Genomic DNA, 23,960 nt, shown 5'->3' with positions numbered 1-23,960 from the left:
GCTGAGACTGGTTGGGGCTTTAGGGAAAGAACCAGGAAAAGAGATCGATCACTAATGATTAATGCAGAGTGATGCATACGGAGCAAAAAGAGAAAGAAACAGTGCATCATGGGAACCCCCCCACAGTCTACGTCTAAAGCAACATAACCAAGGATGGTCCAGGGTCACCCGATCCCGCCTAACTATAAGCCTTAGCGAAAAGGAAAGTTTTAAGCCTAATCTTAAAAGTAGAGAGGGTATCTGTCTCCCTGATCCTGAATTGGGAGCTGGTTCCACAGGAGAGGAGCCTGAAAGCTGAAGGCTCTGCCTCCCATTCTACTCTTACAAACCCTAGGAACTACAAGTAAGCCCGCAGTCTGAGAGCGAAGCGCTCTAATGGGTAATATGGTACTACGAGGTTCCCTAGATAAGATGGGACCTGATTATTCAAAACCTTATAAGTAAGAAGAAGAATTTTAAATTCTATTCTAGCATTAACAGGAAGCCAATGAAGGGAGGCCAACACGGGTGAGATATGCTCTCTCCTGCTAGTCCCCGTCAGTACTCTAGCTGCAGCATTCTGAACCAACTGAAGGCTTTTTAGGGAACTTTTAGGACAACCTGATAATAATGCATTACAATAGTCCAGCCTAGAGGAAATAAATGCATGAATTAATTTTCAGCATCACTCTGAGACAAGACCTTTCTGATTTAGAGATATTGCGTAAATGCAAAAAGGCAAGTCTACATATTTGTTTAATATGCGCTTTGAATGACATATCCTGATCAAAAATAACTCCAAGATTTCCTCACAGTATTACTAGAGATCAGGGAAATGCCATCCAGAGTAACGATCTGGTTAGACACCATGCTTCTAAGATTTGTGGGGCCAAGTACAATAACTTCAGTTTTATCTGAGTTTAAAGCAGGAAATTAGAGGTCATCCATGTCTTTATGTCTGTAAGACAATCCTGCAGTTTAGCTAATTGGTGTGTATCCTCTGGCTTCATGGATAGATAAAGCTGGGTATCATCTGCGTAACAATGAAAATTTAAGCAATACCGTCTAATAATACTGCCCAAGGGAAGCATGTATAAAGTGAATAAAATTGGTCCTAGCACAGAACCTTGTGGAACTCCATAATTAACTTTAGTCTGTGAAGAAGATTCCCCATTTACATGAACAAACTGTAATCTATTAGACAAATATGATTCAAACCACCGCAGCGCAATGCCTTTAATACCTATGACATGCTCTAATCTCTGTAATAAAATTTTATGGTCAACAGTATCAAAAGCAGCACTGAGGTCCAACAGAACAAGCACAGAGATAAGTCCACTGTCCGAAGCCATAAGAAGATCATTTGTAACCTTCACTAATGCTGTTTCTGTACTATGATGAATTCTAAAACCTGACTGAAACTCTTCAAATAGACCATTCCTCTGCAGGTGATCAGTTAGCTGTTTTACAACTACCCTCTCAAGAATCTTTGAGAGAAAAGGAAGGTTGGAGATTGGCCTATAATTAGCTAAGATAGCTGGGTCAAGTGATGGCTTTTTAAGTAATGGTTTAATTACTGCCACCTTAAAGGCCTGTGGTACATAACCAACTAACAAAGATAGATTGATCATATTTAAGATTGAAGCATTAAATAATGGTAGGACTTCCTTGAGCAGCCTGGTAGGAATGGGGTCTAATAAGCATGTTGATGGTTTGGATGAAGTAACTAATGAAAATAACTCAGACAGAACAATCGGAGAGAAAGAGTCTAACCAAATACCGGCATCACTGAAAGCAGCCAAAGATAACGATACATCTTTGGGATGGTTATGAGTAATTTTTTCTCTAATAGTCAAAATGTTGTTAGCAAAGAAAGTCATGAAGTCATTACTAGTTAAAGTTAATGGAATACTCAGCTCAATAGAGCTCTGACTCTTTGTCAGCCTGGCTACAGTGCTGAAAAGAAACCTGGGGTTGTTCTTATTTTCTTCAATTAGTGATGAGTAGAAAGATGTCCTAGCTTCACGAAGGGCTTTCTTATAGAGCAACAAACTCTTTTTCCAGGCTAAGTGAAGATCTTCTAAATTAGTGAGACGCCATTTCCTCTCCAACTTACGGGTTATCTGCTTTAAGCTACGAGTTTGTGAGTTATACCACGGAGTCAGACACTTCTGATTTAAAGCTCTCTTTTTCAGAGGAGCTACAGCATCCAAAGTTGTCTTCAATGAGGATGTAAAACTATTGACAAGATACTCTAACTCCCTTACAGAGTTTAGGTAGCTACTCTGCTCTGTGTTGGTATATGACATTAGAGAACATAAAGAAGGAATCATATCCTTAAACCTAGTTACAGCGCTTTCTGAAAGACTTCTAGTGTAATGAAACTTATTCCCCACTGCAGGGTTGTCCATCAGGGTAAATGTAAATGTTATTAAAAAATGATCAGACAAAAGGGAGTTTTCAGGGAATACTGTTAAGTCTTCTATTTCCATACCATAAGTCAGAACAAGATCTAAAATATGATTAAAGTGGTGGGTGGACTCATTTACTTTTTGAGCAAAGCCGATAGAGTCTAATAATAGATTAAATGCAGTGTTGAGGCTGTCATTCTCAGCATCTGTGTGGATGTTAAAATCGCCCACTATAATTATCTTATCTGAGCTAAGCACTAAGTCAGACAAAAGGTCTGAAAATTCACAGAGAAACTCACAGTAACGACCAGGTGGACGATAGATAATAACAAATAAAACTGGTTTTTGGGACTTCCAATTTGGATGGACAAGACTAAGAGACAAGCTTTCAAATGAATTAAAGCTCTGTCTAGGTTTTTGATTAATTAATAAGCTGGAATGGAAGATTGCTGCTAATCCTCCGCCCCGGCCCGTGCTACGAGCATTCTGACAGTTAGTGTGACTCGGGGGTGTTGACTCATTTAAACTAACATATTCATCCTGCTGTAACCAAGTTTCTGTTAGGCAGAATAAATCAATACGTTGATCAATTATTATATCATTTACCAACAGGGACTTAGAAGAAAGAGACCTAATGTTTAATAGACCACATTTAACTGTTTTAGTCTGTGGTGCAATTGAAGGTGCTATATTATTTTTTCTTTTTGAATTTTTATGCTTAAATAGATTTTTGCTAGTTATTGGTGGTCTGGGAGCAGGCACCGTCTCTACGGGGATGGGGTAATAAGGGGATGGCAGGGGGAGAGAAGCTGCAGAGAGGTGTATAAGACCACAGCTCTGCCTCCTGGTCCCAACGCTAGACAGTCACAGTTTGGAGGATCCCAAAAAATTGGCCAGATTTCTAGAAATGAGAGCTGCTCCCTCCAAAGTGGGATGGATGCCGTCTCTCCTAACAAGACCAGGTTTTCCCCAGAAGCTTTGCCAATTATCAATGAAGCCCACCTCATTTTTTGGACACCACTCAGACAGCCAGCAATTCAAGGAGAACATGCAGCTAAACATATCACTCCCGGTCTGATTGGGGAGGGGCCCAGAGAAAACAACAGAGTCCGACATTGTTTTTGCAGTCCAGCCTAGCCTAGACATAGTCCAGCCTAGAAGAAATAAATGCATGAATTAGCTTTTCAGCATCACTCTGAGACAAGACCTTCCTAATTTTAGAGATATTGCACAAATGCAAAAAAGCAGTCCTACATGTTTGCTTAATATGCGCATTGAAGGACATATCCTGATCAAAAATGACTCCAAGATTTCTCACAGTATTACTGGAGGTCAGGGTAATGCCATCCAGAGTAAGGATCTGGTTAGACACCATGTTTCTAAGATCTGTGGGGCCAAGTACAATAACTTCAGTTTTATTTGAATTTAAAAGCAGGAAATTAGAGGTCATCCATTCCTTTATGTCTGTAAGACAATCCTGCAGTTTAGCTAATTGGTGTGTGTCCTCTGGCTTCATGGATAGATAAAGCTAGGTATCATCTGCATAACAATGAAAATTTAAGCAATGCTTTCTAATAATACTGCCTAAGGCAGTGATTCTCAACCGGGGTGCCGCGGCACCCTAGGGTGCCGTGATTGATCGTCAGGGGTGCCGTGGGTATTTTTCATATTCAGCATTATTTTTCATATTCGCGATTACCGTAAATTATTTATTTTATCCACAAGCATTAAAACGACTCAGAATATGAAGTCAAACGTGCTGCAGCCTCGTCTCGTCTTAAGGCGGGACATAACAAGGAGGCTGACGGCCGATTAAAACAGTGCTGTCTTCTTCAAAAGCCGTCTAAAATGCGGAGCTGTCGGTATGTGTGTCTGTGCCTTGTGGTGCACGAGGCGCGGAGTTACAGGCTGCAGACTGCGAGGGAGGGGGTGGGTCAGGGAGATTCCTGAATGCTAGGCGCGACACGTTTAGTGCGCAGCGAGCTGGCGAGCAGAGAGAGGATTGTAAACCCGAGTGAACGGAAACATGAAGCTGCCTTTACTTCTCTCTGAACTTTCTCTAAAGGTGTGATTCTGCCGTTACCGTCCTGTTCATAGCCTGTGCGCGTCGTATGCTGAATTTATGAGATCATGAGATGAAATAAACGGTCAAATATATTTAAAAACATATTTAAAAAATGAGAATATATGAATGAACTGAGAGCCACAAAAAAAAATGTTCAGATGCACAGATCACAAAAAGCAGGGTGAGAACGCTGAACTTTAACAGCTGTTATTTTCCAAAGGTATTTATTTGTTCAATCTTAAGCTTAATGTAGTGTTTAAGCACAAAACGTGACTGATGAGGAAAAACAATTTCAGAAATGCAACAGAAACAACCACAAATCAGAAAAAGTGGGACTGTATGTAAAATGAAGATAAAAATAAAAATGTTGCACTATTCCCCAGTTTCTCACTCACAGAAGCCAAACGTTTTTCCAGAGTTGTGTAATTATACTACAATAGTAGAATATAAAGAAGGGGAAAAAAAGAAAAAAAAAATAGACAATATATTCGTCAATCGCAATTATTTGTCTGACAATTAATCGTCTCCCAGAAATTCCTAATCGTGACAGCCCTACTGAGATCAATGCTTGAGGATTTTCGAAATGCGATGTTTTCTGTATCGATTTTCTATTGCGATAATTGGGTTTTGCGCAAAACCAGAGGTAATAGCATTATAATATTATTTTAGTTGGTGGTGTGCCGCAGGATTTTGTAAATATAAAAAGGGTGCCGCGGCTCAAAAAAGGTTGAAAAACACTGGCCTAAGGGAAGCATGTATAAAGTGAATAAAATTGGTCCTAGCACAGAACCTTGTGGAACTCCATAATTAACCTTAGTCCATGAAGAAGACTCCCCATTTTACATGAACAAATTGTAATCTATTAGATAAATATGATTCAAACAAACTGCGGCGCAGTGCCTTTATACCTCTGGCATGCTCTAATCTCTGTAATAAAATTTTATGGTCAACAGTATCAAAAGCTGCCATGAGGTCTAACAGGACGAGGCACAGAAGGTGAGTCCACTGTCTGAGGCCATAAGAAGATCATTTGTAACCTTCACTAATGCTGTTTCTGTACTCTGATGAATTCCGAACCTGACCTGACAACTCTTCAAATAGACCATTCCTCTGCAGATGATCAGTTAGCTGTTTTACAACTACCCTTTCACGAATTTTTGCGAGAAAAGGACGGTTGGAGATTGGCCTATAATTACCTAAGATAGCTGGGTCAAGTGATGGCTCTTTTTAAGTAATGGTTTAATTACTGCCACCTTAAAAGCCTGTGGTACATAGCCAACTAATAAAGATAGATTGATCATATTTAAGATCGAAGCATTAATTAACGGTAGGGCTTCCTTGAGCAGCTGGTAGGAATGGGGTCTAATAGGACGTTGAGGTTTGGAGGAAGTGACTAATGAAAGTAACTCAGACAGAACAATTGGAGAGAGAGAGTCTAACCAAATACCAGCATTACTGAAAGCAGTCGAACATAAAGATATGTCTTTTGGATGGTTATGAATAATTGTTCTCTAATAGTTCAATTTTATTTGCAAAGAAAGTCATGAAGTCATTACTAGTTAAAGTTAAAGGAATACTCGACTCAATAGAGCTATGACTCTTTGTCAGCTGGCTACAGTGCTGAAAAGAAACCCTGGGGTGTTCTTATTTTCTTCAATTAGTGATGCGTAGTAAGATGTAGCTTTACGGAGGGCTTTTTTTTATAGAGCAACAGACTCTTTTTCCAGGCTAAATGAAGATCTTCTAAATAGTGAGACGCCATTTTCCTCTCCAGCTTTTGGGTTATCTGCTTTAAGCTGCGATGTTTGTGGGTTATACCACGGAGTCAGGCACTTCTGATTTAAGGCTCTCTTTTTCAGAGGAGCTACAGCATCCAAAGTTGTGCTCAATGAGGATGTAAAGCTATTGACGCGATAATCTATCTCACTCACAGAGTTTAGGTAGCTACTCTGCACTGTGTTGGTATATGGCATTGAAGAACATAAGAAGGAATCATATCCTTAAACCTAGTTACAGTGCTTTCAGAAAGACCTTCTATTGTAATGAAATTATTCCCCACTGCTGGGTAGTCCATTAAAGTAAATGTAAATGTTATTAAGAAATGATCAGACAAAAAGGGGTTTTCAGGGAATACTGTTAAGTCTTCCAATTTCTATGCCATATGTCAGAACAAGATCTAAAGTGTGGCTAAGGTGGTGGGTGGGCTCATTTACATTTTGAGCGAAGCCAACTGAGTCTAATAATAGATTAAATGCAGTGTTGAAGCTGTCATTCTCAGCATCTATGTGGATGTTAAAATCACCCACTATAATTTTCTTATCTGAGCTAAGCACTAAGTCAGACAAAAGGTCTGAAAAATCACAAATAAACTCACAGTAACGACCCAGTGTGGACGATAGATAACAAATAAAACTGGTTTTTGAGACTTCCAATTTGGATGGACAAGACTAAGAGTCAAGCTTTCAAGCGAATTAAAGCTCTGTCTGGGTCTTTGATTAATTAATAAGCTGGAGTGGAAGATTGCTGCTAATCCTCCTCCTCGACCGTGCGTCGAGCATTTTGACAGTTAGTGTGACTCGGGGGTGTTGACTTCATAACATATATAACATAACATACTTCAAATAACGTAACCAGGTTTCTGTAAGGTAGAATAAATCAATATGTTGATCAATTATTATATCATTTACTAACAGGGACTTAGAAGAGAGAGACCTAATGTTTTAATAGACCACATTTAACTGTTTTAGTCTGTGGGCTGCAGTTGAGGTGCTATATATTTTTTCTCTTTTTTGAATTTTATGCTTAATAGATTTTTTGCTGGTTATGGTGGTCTGGGAGCAGACACCATCTCTACGGGGCTGGGGTATTGGGGGGATGGCAGGGGGAGAGAAGCTGCAGAGAGGTGTGTAAGACTACAACTCTGCTTCCTGGTCCCAACCCTGGCTAGTCACGATTTGGAGGGTTTTAATAAAATTGGCCAGATTTCTAGAGATGAAGAGCTGCTCCATCCAAAGTGGGATGGATGCCATCTCTCCTAACAAGACCAGGTTTTCCCCAGAAGCTTTGCCAATTATCTATGAAGCCCACCTCATTTTTTGGACACCACTCAGACAGCCAGCAATTCAAGGAGAACTTGTGGCTAAACATGGCACTCCCGGTGCGATTGGGGAGGGGCCCAGAGAAAACTACAGAGTCCGACATTGTTTTTGCAAAGTTACACACTGATTCAATATTAATTTTAGTGACCTCCGATTGGCATAACCGGGTGTCATTACTGCCGACATGAATTACAATCTCACCACATTTACACTTAGCCTTAGCCAGCAGTTTCAAATTTCCTTCAATGTCGCCTGCTCTGGCCCCCGGAAGACATTTGACTATGATGCTGGTGTCACTAACTTCACATTTCTTAAAACAGAGTCACCAATAACCAGAGTTGAATCCCGGCGGGTGTGTGTCGCCGAGTTGGGAAAAATGGTTAGAGATGTGAAGGGTTGGTGGTGTACAGGGGGTTCTGTTTAGAACTATTCTTCCTCCTCACAGTCACCCAGCCGGCCTGCTTTCCCGGCTGCTCGGGATCTGCTGGGGGACAGCTAAGGGCGGCTAAGCTACCTTGGTCCGCACCAACTACTTAATTGCTACCTTTTTCTAGGATGGGTTTAGGGAAACTCAGTCAGCTTATACAACCCTGGCAAAAATTATGGAATCACCGGCCTCGGAGGATGTTCCTTCAGTTGTTTAATTTTGTAGGAAAAAAAGCAGATCACAGACATGACACAAAACTAAAGTCATTTCAAATGGCAACTTTCTGGCTTTAAGAAACACTATAAGAAATCAGGAAAAAAAATTGTGATTGTGTGCACAAACAATTTCCAAAAAATTGTGTGCAGATTCGAGGTTCATCACTGAATATGACTTTCATCCAGTCATCCACAGTCCACGACTGCTTTTCCTTAGCCCATTGTAACCTTGTTTTTTCTGTTTAGGTTGTTAATGATGGCTTTCGTTTAGCTTTTCTGTATTTAAATCCCATTTCCTTTAGGCGGTTTCTTACAGTTCGGTCACAGACGTTGACTCCAGTTTCCTCCCATTCGTTCCTCATTTGTTTTGTTGTGCATTTTCGATTTTTGAGACATATTGCTTTAAGTTTTCTGTCTTGACACTTTGATGTCTTCCTTGGTCTACCAGTATGTTTGCCTTTAACAACCTTCCCATGTTGTTTGTATTTGGTCCAGAGTTTAGACACAGATGACTGTGAACAACCAACATTTTTTGCAACATTGAGGTGATGATTTACACTCTTTTAAGAGTTTGATAATCCTCTCCTTTGTTTCAATTGACATCTCTGTGTTTGGAGCCATGATTCATGTCAGGTCCATTGGTGCAACAGCTCTCCAAGGTGGATCAGTCCTTTTAGATGCAGACCTAACGAGCAGATCTGATTTGATGCAGGTGTTAGTTTTGGGGATGAAAATTTACAGGGTGATTCCATAATTTATTCCTCAGAATGAGCGAGTCCATATTTTTTTCCTCTGCTTGGTCTAAAAAAGTAACCGTTACTGACTGCCACAATTTTTTTTCTTGATTTCTTATAGTGTTTCTTAAAGCCTGAAACTTGCCATTTGAAATGACTTTAGTTTGTGTCATGTCTGTGATCTGCATTTTTTCTACAAAATTAAACAACCTGAATGAACATCCTCCAAGGCCGGTGATTCCATAATTTTTGCAGGGGTTGTATTTTGTCAGCAAAAGAATAAAGAAGGTATGCACCATTCATTGTATCTGATGTTTTTCAACAACTTTCTTTGGGAGAAACCTGAGGCCAAGTGGGCAGAGCTTATGACCATGAGCTCAGCCTCTTTAAAATTACCCTGAAACAAACGATCTCTTCTTCCGATCTCCTCTTTGACTCTCTTCCACCCCTCTTCAACACTTTAAGTCCTTTGTCTTAGCTCGTGGCTATTGTTTCATTTTCTTTTGTTTAATTGTTTCATTTTATTCCATAACTTTCATTGTTTGATGCACCAGTTCTTACCCGAGACCGTAAAAATATGGCTGTCGGGTATTATGAAGGGTTTTGCGTCGTCCCTCCGTCTGTCAGTTCCGTCTGTCAGTGTGTCCAGTCCTGTTACTGCCAGGATCTTCAAACTCACAGCAAACATTCTTGGGACACAGACCTTGGACAAGTTCAAAGATGGCTAACCTTGACCAATTTTAAGAAGTCAAAAGATCACAATTCTGTTTCCTATTTTAAGCTATGAATCATACAAATCTGCTTTTTTGGGGGGTGGGGTGACAGCCAATCAGAGTGGAGAGGCACCTGACGTCACTGGCTGGTCTTGCTGGTTGCTAATTCTGCTGCGTTTCTGGGTATAATCTAACAGGTTTCTCATATACACTCAACAACAATATAAACGCATCACTTTTTGGTTTTGCTCCCATTTTGTATGAGATGAACTCAAAGACCTAAAACTTTTCCACATACACAATATCACCATTTCCCTCAAATATTGTTCACAAACCAGTCTAAATCTGTGATAGTGAGCACTTCTCCTTTGCTGAGATAATCCTCCCACCCTCACAGGTGTGCCATATCCAAGATGCTGATTAGACACCATGATTAGTGCACAGGTGTGCCTTAGACTGCCCACAATAAAAGGCCACTCTGAAAGGTGCAGTTTTATCACACAGCACAATGCCCACAGATGTCGCAAGATTTGAGGGAGCATGCAATTGGCATGCTGACAGGCAGGAATGTCAACCAGAGCTGTTGCTTGTGTATTGAATGTTCATTTCTCTACCATAAACCGTCTCCAAAGGCATTTCAGAGAATTTGGCAGTAATCCAACAGCCTCACAACTGCAGACCACGTGTAACCACACCAGCCCAGGACCTCCCACATCCAGCATGTTCACCTCCAAGATCGTCTGAGACCAGCCACTCGGACAGCTGCTTGAAACAATCGGTTTGCATATCCAAAGAAGTTCTGCACAACAACTGTCAGAAAACCGTCTCAGGGACGCTCATCTGCATGCTCGTCGTCCTCATCGGGGTCTCGAACCTGACTCCAGTTCGTCGTTGTAACCGACTTGATGTGGCAAATGCTCACATTCGCTGGCGTTTGGCACGTTGGAGAGGTGTTTCTTCATGGATGTAATCCCGGCTCACACTGTTCAGGGCAGATGGCAGACAGCGTGTGTGGCGTCGTGTGGGTGAGCGGTTTTCTGATGTCAATGTTGTGGATCGAGTGGCCCATGGTGGCGCTGGGGTTATGGTTATGGGCAGGCGTCTGTTATGGACGAAGAACACAGGTGCATTTTATTGATGGCATTTTGAATGCACCGAGATACCGTGACGAGATCCTGAGGCCCATTGTTGTGTCATACATCCAAGAACATCACCTCATATTGCAGCAGGATAATGCACAGCCCCATGTTGCAAGGATCTGTACACAATTCTTGGAAGCTGAAATGTCCCAGTTCTTGCATGGCTGGCCATACTCACTGGACATGTCACCCATTGAGCATGTTTGGGATGCTCTGGACCGGCGTTATACGACAGCGTGTACCAGTTCCTGCCAATATCCAGCAACTTCGCACAGCCATTGAAGAGCAGTGGACCAACATTCCACAGGCCACAATTGACAAACCTGATCAACTCTATGCGAAGGAGATGTGTTTCACTGCATGAGGCAAATGGTGGTCACACCCAGATACTGACTGGTATCCCCCCCAATAAAACAAAACACAAAACTGCACCTTTTCAGAGTGGCCTTTTATTGTGGGCAGTCTAAGGCACACCTGTGCACTAATCATGGTGTCTAATCAGCATCTTGATATGGCACACCTGTGAGGTGGGATGGATTATCTCAGCAAAGGAGAGTGCTCACTATCACAGATTTAGACTGGTTTGTGAACAATATTTGAGGGAAATGGTGATATTGTGTATGTGGAAAAAGTTTTAGATCTTTGAGTTCATCTCATACACAATGGGAGCAAACCAAAAGTGTTGCGTTTATATTTTTGTTGAGTATACTTAGCAAAGGCAAGTGAGAAATAAACACTTCTAAAACTGAAAATGCTATTTTTGTAACCTGATAACACCTCTGGAGCAGGGCTGTGAAAAGGAATTCCACGGATTTCTTCATGGTGAGGAGGGTGGAGGGGTGCTAGTGTTGTAGTCTGTAATCGTGATCATCACTGAGTTTTAAAATGCCTATCGCAAGCGTTCTTTTTTTACGACATCGTGCAAGATTTATAAGTCCTCGGACACTGACCTGTATAACAGATGCAAATCAGTGTCCTCGGATCCGTGGGAATCTGTGGAGAAAGATTGCCTCACTCAAAGCGTGGCTGTTACGACAGCTGTCGTAAAGCGGGACTGGTTTGGTTGATACAGGGACGCTGTGTGCCTCCTCCAAGACGCTGTTCTTTATGATAAACATAGCATGTGGACATTGCATACTTTACAGCCATCAGGTTTTTAAAAGAAGAATTTTGTGACATGTCTATGTCACGGAGCGGACTTTGGACAGAGGGAAGATGGCGGAGAGAGACGGTTTGAAAAAGTTTAATTAGGACAAGAATCCATGGAGTTGTCACTGGCTTGAATTTAACACATTCTTCAACAGCTAAAGAAACGGAAGATCAAAACTGCATCTTGCGCCCTCAGAAAACATGGTGATAATTATTTTCTCTGGAAAATAACATTGTGCTGTTCAAACAGGATTTCAGACCAGATTATGTGACTTTTTAAAATTAATCTAGACTTTCTTTCATGGAAAAAAGACAATGTGGCTTTGAATGGATTTATAGAAATTTACACAAGAATGTAAAGGACTTTTTACCATGATTTTCAAATATTCTGCAAGCTTAGCTGTGGTTTTTGAAATGCTTTAACATTCTTTTCAGTCTTCCTGAATTTCATGTAGTTTAATTGTTCTGAGTTAATGCATAATTTGGTTTACAATTAAAAAGAAAATCATTCCAGGTCCTACTTTATGTTATATTCTGTTTTTTCAACATTATCATTGACATTTCAAATGAAAGGTTGAATCTAGGATCATTTAAATATGCACTTCTTTTTTTTCTTCCAGGAGATGCTGAAAATGTATAATTGGATACAATATTAATTTTGTTTCTGGGGCCCCGTGGGCCCTAAACCCCAGCTTCAGGGGGGCTCCACCCCCCAGACCCCCTGCAAATTTTCCTTGGATTTCACAATTTTCATTTCACAGCCCTGCTGGAGTGATTAACAAGTCATCTCGCGGTCGTCGGCGTGGTGACGTCAGTGGCTGGTCTTGCTAGCTGCTAATTCTGCTGAGTTTCTGGGTAAATCTGACATGTTTCTCATATATTTCTGTAAATGTTAGTGAGAAATAAACACTTCTAAAACTGGAAATGCTATTTTTGTAACCTGATAACATCTCTGGAGTGAGTTACAAGTCATCTTGTGGACATCAGCGTGGTGACATCACTGGCTGGTCTCGCTAGCTGTTAATTCTTCTGTGTTTCTTATATATTATGTAAAAGGTGGCGAGAATAAACACTTCTAAAAGTGAAAATGCTGTTTTTGTAACCTGATAACGTCTCTGGAGTGATTTTGAGCCACTGCAGTCTGCTTTTAGAAAACATCACTCCACAGAGACAGAGCTTACTAGAGTAGTGAATGGTTTTCTGTGCTCAATGGATTCGGACACCACTATGGTTTGGTGCTTTAGATCTTAGTGCTGCATTTGATACTGTGGATCATCATGTTTTACTTGATATGGAAAATTATTTTGGAATTACTGGAAGTGTCCTTGCTTGGTTGATGTCATACCTGTCCAGTCATTCTCATTGTGTTGTGTACACTACCTCAGGCCTTGGTAACATGAAATTTGGGGTTCCACAGGGGTCTGTGTTAGGCCCCTTGCTTTTCTCCCTTTATATAGCACCCTTGGGCATATTCTGCTGCATTATGGGATTGTCTTTCATTGCTATGCTGATGATACTCAGTTGTACATGCTGATAACTGCTGCTAATCTTACCCATATAAAATCCTTAGAAGATCGCCTTGTATCAGTGAGATGTTGGTTGTCTAGTAACTTCCTACTCTTAAACTCTGATAAGACTGAAATGATGGTTCTTGGTCCAGCCAGACATCGGCATCAATTTGACCAGCTGGCACTTAGTTTGGGTTTGTGTGTTATACATCATATGGACAAAGTGAGGAATCTTGGGGTACTTTTTGATCCTACTTTGCTCTTTGACCTCCACATTAGAGATATTACGAGGACTGCCTTCTTCCATCTGCAAAACGGCGAAGATTCATCCCATGATACATGTATTTATATCTCTTCTAGATTGGATTACTGCAATGCTTTATTTTCTGGTCTGCCGCAGTCCAGCATTCGGGGTCTTCAATTAGTGCAGAATGCTGCTGCCAGACGTTTGACACAAAGTAGAAAGCTGGCATCCCTTCATTGGCTTCCAGTTTCTGCCAGATCGGATTTTAAAGTCCTGTTGCTGGTCTATAAAATTGTTCATGGACTGGCTCCTTCCTACATGGCGGACTTGGTCAAGCCCTATGTACTGGCGCGGCCCTTGCGTTCACAAGGCGCAGGGCTTTTGTGTGTTCCAAGGGTGAATAAAAAGTCTGTGGGGTATAGAGCCTTCTCTTACTGTGGCCCTGCTCTCTGGAATGATCTACCTGCAGCTATAAGGCAGTCCGACACAATGGAGACTATTAAATCAGGATTGAAGACCCACTTTTTTAGACTGTCTGTCTTATCCTTAATTTATTTCTGTCTGTCTTCTAACAACACTCGATGAGCATTTGGGAACTGAGGACACTAATTGTTGAAGCTTTGTTGGTGGAATTCTTTCCCAATCTTGCTTGATGTACGACTTCAGTTGTTCAACAGTCTGGGGTCTCTGTTGTCGTATTTTGTGCTTCATAATGCACCACACATTTTCAATGGGCGACAGTTCTGGACTGCAGGCAGGTCAGTCTAGTACCCGCAGTCTTTTACTACAAAGCCACGCTGTTGTAACACGTACAGAATGTGGCTTGACATTGTCTTGCTGAAATAAGCAGGGACGTCCCTGAAAAAGACGTTACTTGGATGGCAGCATGTGTTGCTCCAAAACCTGGATGTACCTTTCAGCATTGATGGTGCCATCACAGATGTGTAAGTTATTCTATGCCATGGGCACTAACACACCCCCATACCATCACAGATGCCGGCTTTTGAACTTTGTGCTGGTAACAATCTGGATGGTCTTTTTCCTCTTTTGTCTGCAGGACATGATGTCCATGATTTCCAAAAACAATTTGAAATGTGGACTCATCAGACCACAGCACACTGTTCCACTTTGTGTCTGTCCATTTCAAATGAGCTCGGGCCCAGAGAAGGCGGCGGCGTTTCTGGATGATGTTGATGTATGGCTTTTGCTTTGCATGGTAGAGTTTTAACTTCCACTTGTAGATGTTGCGAAGAACTGTGTTAACTGACAATGGTTTTCTGAAGTGAAGTGTGTTGGGTATTTTCTCCAAACATTCTTAAAACCTTTGATAAGACAAACAGAGTCAAGAAACACCAGTGAGACAGAAAGTCAAATTAATCACGCGCGGAGTGCGGCCAGGCTGTACACCAAGGCTACACTAAAGTCTGGCCTGTGCTCCGGCTCTTTTTATTAGAGATGCCCTCATTACATCATAAAACTTGTCCTAAGGGGGGGGGGGGGGGACAACGCGAGACAAGTTTCTTCCCGTAACATAAACACATACATCAATAAGTGCAGCTGTAAGGAAAAACAGTTTTCTTTCTTTTACTCTTATCGTCGAAGGTCAGCACATCCCGTTCGTCTGTTGCAGTTATCAGCTGTTGTGCATCTGCCTGGAGTGTCCTGGTCTTCACACTAAGCATCACGTCACAACAGTCAAAACAACCTTCAGGTCTATTACTCCCAGTTCATGACTGACCCCGTCATGCTTCACTCCCAGTCGTTAGCGGCTACAAAGACAAGTTGTATAATAATAATAATAAGTACATCCAGCTCTTCATTCCCAGTTCAGATTGACCCCAGCATGCTAAAACAAGGTTGAATAACACATACATTCTCGGGGTTAGGTGCAAACAGCACAACACCGTTTTCATAAGAAAGAAGACGAAGGTACAAATGTTTAACAGTGATAACATATATATATATATATATATATATAAAATCCTTAAAGTGTTCCTGAGTCCACGCACAGTGATATGGTTTTAATACTTTACCGCCTTAGGGATCGAAGGTCACGGACATTCAATGTTGGTTTTCGGTCTTGCCGCTTACGTGTAGAAAGTTCTCCAGATTTTCTGAATCTTCTGATTTATATTATGGACTGTAGATGATGGAATCCCGAAATTCCTTGTAATTAAACATTGAGAAACATTGTTCTTAAACTGCTGCACTATGTTTTTCACGCAGTTGTTCACAAGATGGTGATCCTTGCACCATCTTTCCTTGTGAACGTCTCAGCCTTTTGGGGATGCTTCTTTTATACACCAATCATGACACTCACCTGTTTCCAATGAACCTGTTCACCTGGGGAATGTTCCAAACAGGTGTTCTTTGAGCATTCATCAACTTTCCCAGTCTTTTGTTGTCACTGTCCCAGCTTTTTTGAAATGTGTTGCAGGCATCAATTTCAAAATGAGCAAATATTTGCACAAAAACAAAAAAGTCTATCAGTTTGAACATTTAATATCTTGTCTTTGTGGTGTATTCAATTGAATATAGGTTGAAGAGGACTTTTAAGGAATGAGTCAAGTCCTCTGCATTTTCAAGACAGCTTCTGAGCTCAGTTTTTCAAATTAAGAGCAATTTTGCAAGTCTCCAAATTAATTTTCTCCTGAGTGCCAAAAGTGTTTTTGACTAAATTGATCTTCCACAAGTTTTGGAAGCCGCCAAAGCATTTTTGATAGCAAACACCAAAACCTTCATCCTGAGTCAGTCGGTGAACCAAGTTTCTACAGAACTGCCGAAGTATCACATTCGGTCCTGCTGGGAAAACGAGTCTGATCCACGGCTCTAGTCATCTGGGAGACCCAGTGGGTTTACCTCAATGCAGGCCAATAAAGGAAAAGGAAACCGGACCGGCCCTTTCCGCTACACCCGAGCTAAAGGACCCAGAAAAGTGAACCTTCAAGTGTTCCGATGGTCTTTGTTGGTGTTTTAATAATAATAATAATAATAATTTGTGATCCCAAAATTCAAATCAAATCAATTTTATTTATATAGCACCAAATCACAACAACAGTTGCCCCAAGGTGCTTTATATTGCAAGGCAAAAGCCATACAATAATTACAGAAAAACCCCAACGATCAAAACGACCCCCTGTGAGCAAGCACTTGGCGACAGTGGGAAGGAAAAACTCCCTTTTAACAGGAAGAAACCTCCAGCAGAACCAGGCTCAGGGAGGGGCAGTCTTCTGCTGGGACTGGTTGGGGCTGAGGGAGAGAATCAGGAAAAAGACATGCTGTGGAAGACAGCAGAGATCAATCACTGATTAAATGCAGAGTGGTGCATACAGAGCAAAAAGAGAAAGAAACACTCAGTGCATCATGGGAACCCCCCAGCAGTCTGTCTATAGCAGCATAACTAAGGGATGGTTCAGGGTCACCTGATCCAGCCCTATCTATAAGCTTTAGCAAAAAGGAAAGTTTTAAGCCTAATCTTAAAAGTAGAGAGGGTGTCTGTCTCCCTGATCTGAATTGGGAGCTGGTTCCACAGGAGATGAGCCTGAAAGCTGAAGGCTCTGCCTCCCATTCTACTCTTAAAAACCCTAGGAACTACAAGTAAGCCTGCAGTCTGAGAGCGAAGTGCTCTATTGGGGTGATATGGTACTAAGAGGTCCCTAAGATAAGATGGGACCTGATTATTCAAAACCTTATAAGTAAGAAGAAGAATTTTAAATTCTATTCTAGAATTAACAGGAAGCCAATGAAGAGAGGCCAATATGGGTGAAATATGCTCTCTCCTTCTAGTCCCCGTCAGTACTCTAGCTGCAGCATTTTGAATTAACTGAAATGAATTACAATAGTCCAGCCTAGAAGAAATAAATGCATGAATTAGTTTTTCAACATCACTCTGAGACAAGACCTTTCTAATTTTAGAGATATTGCGCAAATGCAAAAAAAGCAGTCCTACATATTTGCTTAATATGCGCATTGAAGGACATATCCTGATCAAAAATGACTCCAAGATTTCTCACAGTATTACTAGAGGTCAGGGTAATGCCATCCAGAGTAAGGATCTGGTTAGACACCATGTTTCTAAGATTTGTGGGGCCAAGTACAATAACTTCAGTTTTATCTGAATTTAAAAGCAGGAAATTAGAGGTCATCCATGTCTTTATGTCTGAAAGACATTCCTGCAGTTTAACTAATTGGTGTGTGTCCTCTGGCTTCATGGATAGATAAAGCTGGGTATCATCTGCGTAACAATGAAAATTTAAGCAATGCTTTCTAATAATACTGCTTAAGGGAAGCATGTATAAAGTGAATAAAATTGGTCCTAGCACAGAACCTTGTGGAACTCCATGATTAACCTTAGTCTGTGAAGAAGACTCCCTATTTACATGAACAAATTGTAATCTATTAGATAAATATGATTCAAACCACCGCAGTGCAGTGCCTTTAATACCTATTGCATGCTCTAATCTCTGTAATAAAATTTTATGGTCAACAGTATCAAAAGCTGCACTGAGGTCTAACAGAACAAGCACAGAGATGAGTCCACTGTCTGAGGCCATAAGATCATTTGTAACCTTCACTAATGCTGTTTCTGTACTATGATGAATTCTGAAACCTGACTGAAACTCTTCAAATAGACCATTCCTCTGCAGATGATCAGTTAGCTGTTTTACAACTACCCTTTCAAGAATTTTTGAGAGAAAAGGAAGGTTGGAGATTGGCCTATAATTAGCTAAGACAGCTGGGTCAAGTGATGGCTTTTTAAGTAATGATTTAATTACTGCCACCTTAAAAGCCTGTGGTACATAGCCAACTAATAAAGATAGATTGATCATATTTAAGATCGAAGCATTAATTAATGGTAGGGCTAAAAAAAATCATTGCTAAATTCCAACCAGGTTTCTTCCTAAGTAGAAAGTCCCTTCGGCTGCTCCCTTGTTTGCACTCGGGGTCGCCACAGCAAATCCAAGGTGGCTCTGCATGTTGAATTGGCACAAGTTTTACGCCAGATGCCCTTCCTGACGCAACTCCACGTTACATGGAGAAATGTGGCAGGGGTGGGATTTGAACCCGGAACATTTTGAACTGAAACCAAGCACATTAACCACTTGGTCACCACCCCTGCAACCAGGTTTCTTTCTATTAATTTCTATATTTCGTTCTTTAATTTCTCTTGCTTTTCACATATCATCATCAATATATCATCTCAGTAATAAAACTATGAATCATTACGCATATTGTCAAAATCTCAGTCACATTTGTTTGTGCCTGTAAATCTGTAAATATTACGCCAGTTGTTTTTCTTGTGTACAGGTGAAGACAGATGTGATGTTTAGAACTCATGACTTTCAGATCAAAGACTGATTTAATATTGATCATAACATGATCAAGTTACTGTCGTATGCAGGGGGTGCCCCCTTCGAGGTATTTAATTAAATTTCATATTTAATTAAATATTGTTTTACTTTATATTTGCTACATTATACATCCAATCATTGAATAAATATCAGACCTATTTCCAGTGACTGTTGGAATCCGCGAGAGCTGTCCCTTCTCACCAATCCCATTCATGATGTTCATGGACTGCATTTCAGTGTGCAGTTAGTGACGAGAGCGTGTCTAGTTTGGTGACCTCAGAGTTGGATCTCTGCTTTTTGCAGACGATGTGGGTCTGTTGGCTTCATGAGCCAGTGATCTCTGACATGCAACTGAGCAGGTTTGAGGCAGAAAGTGAAGTGACTGGGATGAGAATCAGCACCTGAGACCCTTGTCCTCGGTCAGAAAAGGGTGGTCTGTCCCCTCTAGGTCAGGGGAGAGTTATTGCCCCAAGTGGAGGAGTTGAAGTATCTCGAGGTCTTGTTCATGAGTAGGGATACAGTCTGAGATCGGATGCTGTACTGTACTGTCTTGGTGAAGAAGGAGCAGAGACAGAAGGTGAGGTTCTCAATTTACCAGTCGATTTCTACTTCTGTCCTCACCTATGATCATGGACATTGGGTAATAACTGAAAGAATAAGGTTGTGGATACAGGTGGCGGAACCGAAATTCCTCCATCCAGTATCTGGGCTTACACTCCTGGACAGGGTGAGAAGGTCGATGATCCAGGAAAGACTCAGAGTAGAGCCACTGCTTCTTTGCATCGAAGGAACCAGTTGAGGTGGTTTGTCACCTGTGAGGTCTCCCTCGGGAGGTTTTCCAGGCATGTCCTACTGGGAAGACACTCCAGGAAAGACCCAGGACATGCTGGAGGTATTATATTTCCCAGCTTGTTTGGGAACGCCTTGGGATCCCATGGGAAGAATTAATAGACATGGCTGAAAATTGGAAAGTGTGGGATGAGCTGCTTAGGGTGCCTGGACCTGGATGAGCGGCAGTGAATGAATGAATGAATGAGTTGAATAAATATTGCTACTTTTAATTAGTAAATATTTCAGTTGTTTCTGGAAAAGTGATTGAAGGAAATTACAATGATTGACAACATTTTTAATCAGATTAAAATGTAGTCATCCCTTTGCCAACCCAACAGCTACTGCATCAAAAATTTTGTCAAAATCTGCCCTCTGTTGATGAGTTAATTATTTTATTTGAGCACACAGATGACTAAGTGGTTTGTGTGCATGCACAGTTTGTCGATGTGAATGTGCCTGCACAGTGTTCAACTGGTTTCTTTTTGTTTTTCTCCACAGGGGTTTTGGCAAACAAGGATTCCAGTGTCAAGGTAGGAGGCTGTTTCTCTCACACAGTGATTGTCAGGTTGAGGAGGGTGTGCACGCAGCAGTACTCCTACTTCATTAACAGTAATTCGTTTTGTATTTGGACATTACCCAACCTGAGCATTCACCCTCACACCTCGTACGAATTTTCCATTTTTGAAGGAGACAAGTAAATGGAAGAAGTATTACTCCAATAAGCAGTGCTATGCCATACTGTATGATGATTGGCTGTGAGACCTGTCAGTCACACGTCTTCTTATTTTTTCTGTTACTACAAAGTTTTGTTGGCTACATTATTCAAAAACTTTCAAGCCAGTTGTTTGCACGCGTTCTCACCACACACTGGGCCTCAGGAAAAAAACGACTGTGTAAACTAGAGCCCGACTGATATAGATTTTTTGAGGCCGATGCCGATAACGATATTTGGATGAAAAAATTGCCAGTAATCGATAAATCGGCTGATTTGCAGATAGCCAATAAATCAGCCGATATTATTATTATTATTTTTTAAATTAATAAAATGTTCTTTTTTGACCCCTTAACAAAAAAGGTATGAGCTAAAAGCTGAAGCTTTGTCCTCATATTGATTAACTTTATAACAGAAGAATTTTCAAGTTAAAAAATGCAATCAAAAATGAAACCTTTGTGAAATGAGCAAATACATATCCTTAAAATACATCTGATCTTGTACCTCTTGTTGCTGCAACTTAGATATACGAGTAGGTTCAGGATAAGAATATAGATCCTTATAAACTTACTTGTATGCTTTTGTCAGCCGATCAGTGCAGTGTGACGGCGAACTACGGTGATGAACACATTTAAGCAGGGGTGTAAGCAGCTCTGTTGAATGGAGTCAGAGCTCCATCTACTGGACAAATGGTGCAAGGACATTTTACATTCCCGATACAAACATTATTTCAGTAATTGTTCTGTTTATGAGAAATTATTGGCGTTCTATCGGCAAAATTTTGGCTGATAGTGAGTACTTTGAAAAGGGCTTATATTGGCCGATAATATCGGCCAGGCTCTAGTGTAAACGCCTCTTAAATTTTTTTGTACATTTTTTTAATACGATGGGCTAGTACAACTGTACCATGGCAGATTCTGTAAATCCTCAGAATTCCAGAAAATTGTGTAAATTAGATGTGAAGGGTTCAGATGCATAATACCCAGTAAGTTCAAAACATTTGTTTTTAGTTGAGACCAACATTTTGTTTAGGTAACCATCAGTGTGCAAAATATTAAATCATTTGAACATTTTCATTTTATTCATGGAAATGTTTGCATTTTCTAAAGTGTTTTCCCATTTTAAATTCCACATTTTAAACAGCATTTTTCTCCATTAATAAAAGAATGGCTTACTGGATTTTGCATGTGAACTCCTCATGCGTAAACCTGCTGAATTCTGCTTCGGTGTAAATCTGCGTGTGTTCACGCCCCAAGTATTAATATTCGTCCGGAGCGATTCATAAGATCTACCAGAATATCTTCAATAAGAGACTGTTCTGTGCCTTTCTGTCGTACTGCTTTTGGTCAGTCAGATTTTTCTGTAAAAGCCACATCTCAGTGTGACGTTCTCCCTGACAGCATTAAGAACTCTGATTCTATTGGAAGCTTCAAGAACAAACTCAAAAATTTACTGAAAGACACTCAAGTCTGTAACCACTGATTTTAGAACATGTTAAATATGACTTTGTGTTTGTGTATATGTGAGTGTACAGCTCTGCAGCTTTGAGCTAATGTTTTTTGTGATGTTTTATTATTTATCTTTTAACTGTGACCTCCCAAAGGACTGCAGATGTAAATTAGCTTAACTCTTGTACAGTGTTGTACTGTACATGGTCCCTTTACAAATAAATGCCTAGTCCAGATCAGCAACACCAGAGGGGAACTTTTAAAAATTTCATTTCATTTTTTTACAGACAGCACAAATTTTGATCATATTGGCAATGCCATATTATCAGTCCTTTACTTAAGGACTAAGATTACAGTGGTAATTCTCTTTATGACTTTAATCTAAAAAAAAAAAAAAAAAACTGAGGCTGTACAGCTTTAAACAGGATGACATTATTATTATTTGTAATTTATGTCAGATTTTCAAACTAAAAATAACAAAATACAACCCCAATTCCAATGAAGTTGGGATGTTGTGTGAAATGTAAATAAAAACAGAATACGATTTGCAAATCCTCTTCAACCTATATTCAACTGAATACACCACAAAGACAAGATACTTCTATGGAATTGGGGTTGTATTCAATCAGTCACTGAAAACTTACCTTTGGATAATAGCAGACCATTTGCACCCTGCTAACTACAGGTCTGGACCACTTCTAGAATTTTTTGAATTCATTTATTTATTTATTTATTTAACCACACAGTGTCACCGCAGCAACCAACCAGTCCCGCTTTACGACAGCTGTCGCAACAGCCAGGCTTTGAGTCGCATTTATTCTCGAAACTCCGCGGATCCGAGGAAACTGATTTGTATCTACACAGATCAGTGTACGTGGACTTATAAAACTTGCATGATGTCGTAAAAAAAAGAACGCTTTGCGATAAGCATTTTAAAAACTCAGTAACGATCACGATTAAAGAGTCATCCTGGAGCATATAGTTTCAGCTTGCCACATCAATGAATGGAACCACACTGCCATCTAGTGGATATCCAGTGTGCGTGAGTGTGTATTTGTGAATATGATGTCGCAGAGGAAAGCGATGAATGTGTGTAATTGGTGAGCCACAAATGCTGAAACTCAATTCACAAATACAATTTCCAGTTTTACAAATGTAATTTTTTTTTTACAAATTAAGTTTTATAATTGCAAATACAACATTATTTGCAAAGACCAATTTACAAGTTACAAATATGAAATTTGCATTTGTGGATATCTGAACACATTTGCAAATCAGTGATTATTTGTAGATCACCCTGTGTGCATTTACAAATATTAATGAGAATTTTAACCCCATAAAAAATCAATATACAAGAAAGTTGGAGAATGTATGAATGCTGATTGAAAAGTTTTCAGCCTGATGCAGAAAAAGTACGCTGTGGTTCATTTTTCGGAATGTGTGAAGTTATGACTTCCTGGGTGCAATGTTGACAAATATTTGTTTCTCAAAATGCAAAAGATGGAGATCCATGCCTTACTTTTTCTGGTTCACGCTCAAAACCTCTCAATCGGCTCTCGTATGTAAATAATTTTTCTTAAATAACTCGTACACACCATTTAGGAATGAACCTGTTAGTACCAGTGGTTCCTTCTTGAGGCCCGTTCCTTCTTTATTCCAGCTCATGTGAGGGACAAGGCGTAGATGTGTTGTTTATACACATTGTTTAGAGAGAAAGTCCCTGGAGTCTGTATTCTTTGGGTAGCGTGTGGATTAGTGGTTAGCAAAACGGTCATTGGTTTAATTCCCACATGTGGCTTTTCTGTGTGGTGTTTGTGGGTTTCCTCTGGGTGCTGCGGTTTTCTCCCACATTTAAAAGACATGCAGGTTTACCTCATTCATGATGATGGTCTGTTCAGTGGCTTAAAGTTTAGTCATGTTTTGTGCCTGGTGTAGT

The 23,960-nt window shown here is 40.4% G+C and overlaps 1 protein-coding gene across 2 annotated transcripts in view; it reads left to right on the top strand.

Annotated features, from left to right (window-relative positions):
• Positions 1 to 23,960, top strand: part of LOC117527442 (protein kinase C beta type-like) — a 267,696-nt gene that overhangs the window by 19,209 nt on the left and 224,527 nt on the right. For both annotated transcript variants that reach the window (XM_034189782.1, XM_034189781.1), the window contains exon 2: positions 20,363 to 20,394. In XM_034189782.1, coding sequence (XP_034045673.1) covers positions 20,363 to 20,394 — 32 coding nt within the window. The remainder of the gene's footprint in view (positions 1 to 20,362; positions 20,395 to 23,960) is intronic.

Source organism: Thalassophryne amazonica, chromosome 16, assembly GCF_902500255.1.
Source record: "Thalassophryne amazonica chromosome 16, fThaAma1.1, whole genome shotgun sequence".
Taxonomy (NCBI): domain Eukaryota; kingdom Metazoa; phylum Chordata; class Actinopteri; order Batrachoidiformes; family Batrachoididae; genus Thalassophryne; species Thalassophryne amazonica.
The sequence above is the reverse complement of the archived record's forward strand: the minus strand, read 5'-3'. Positions and strand labels throughout refer to the sequence as shown.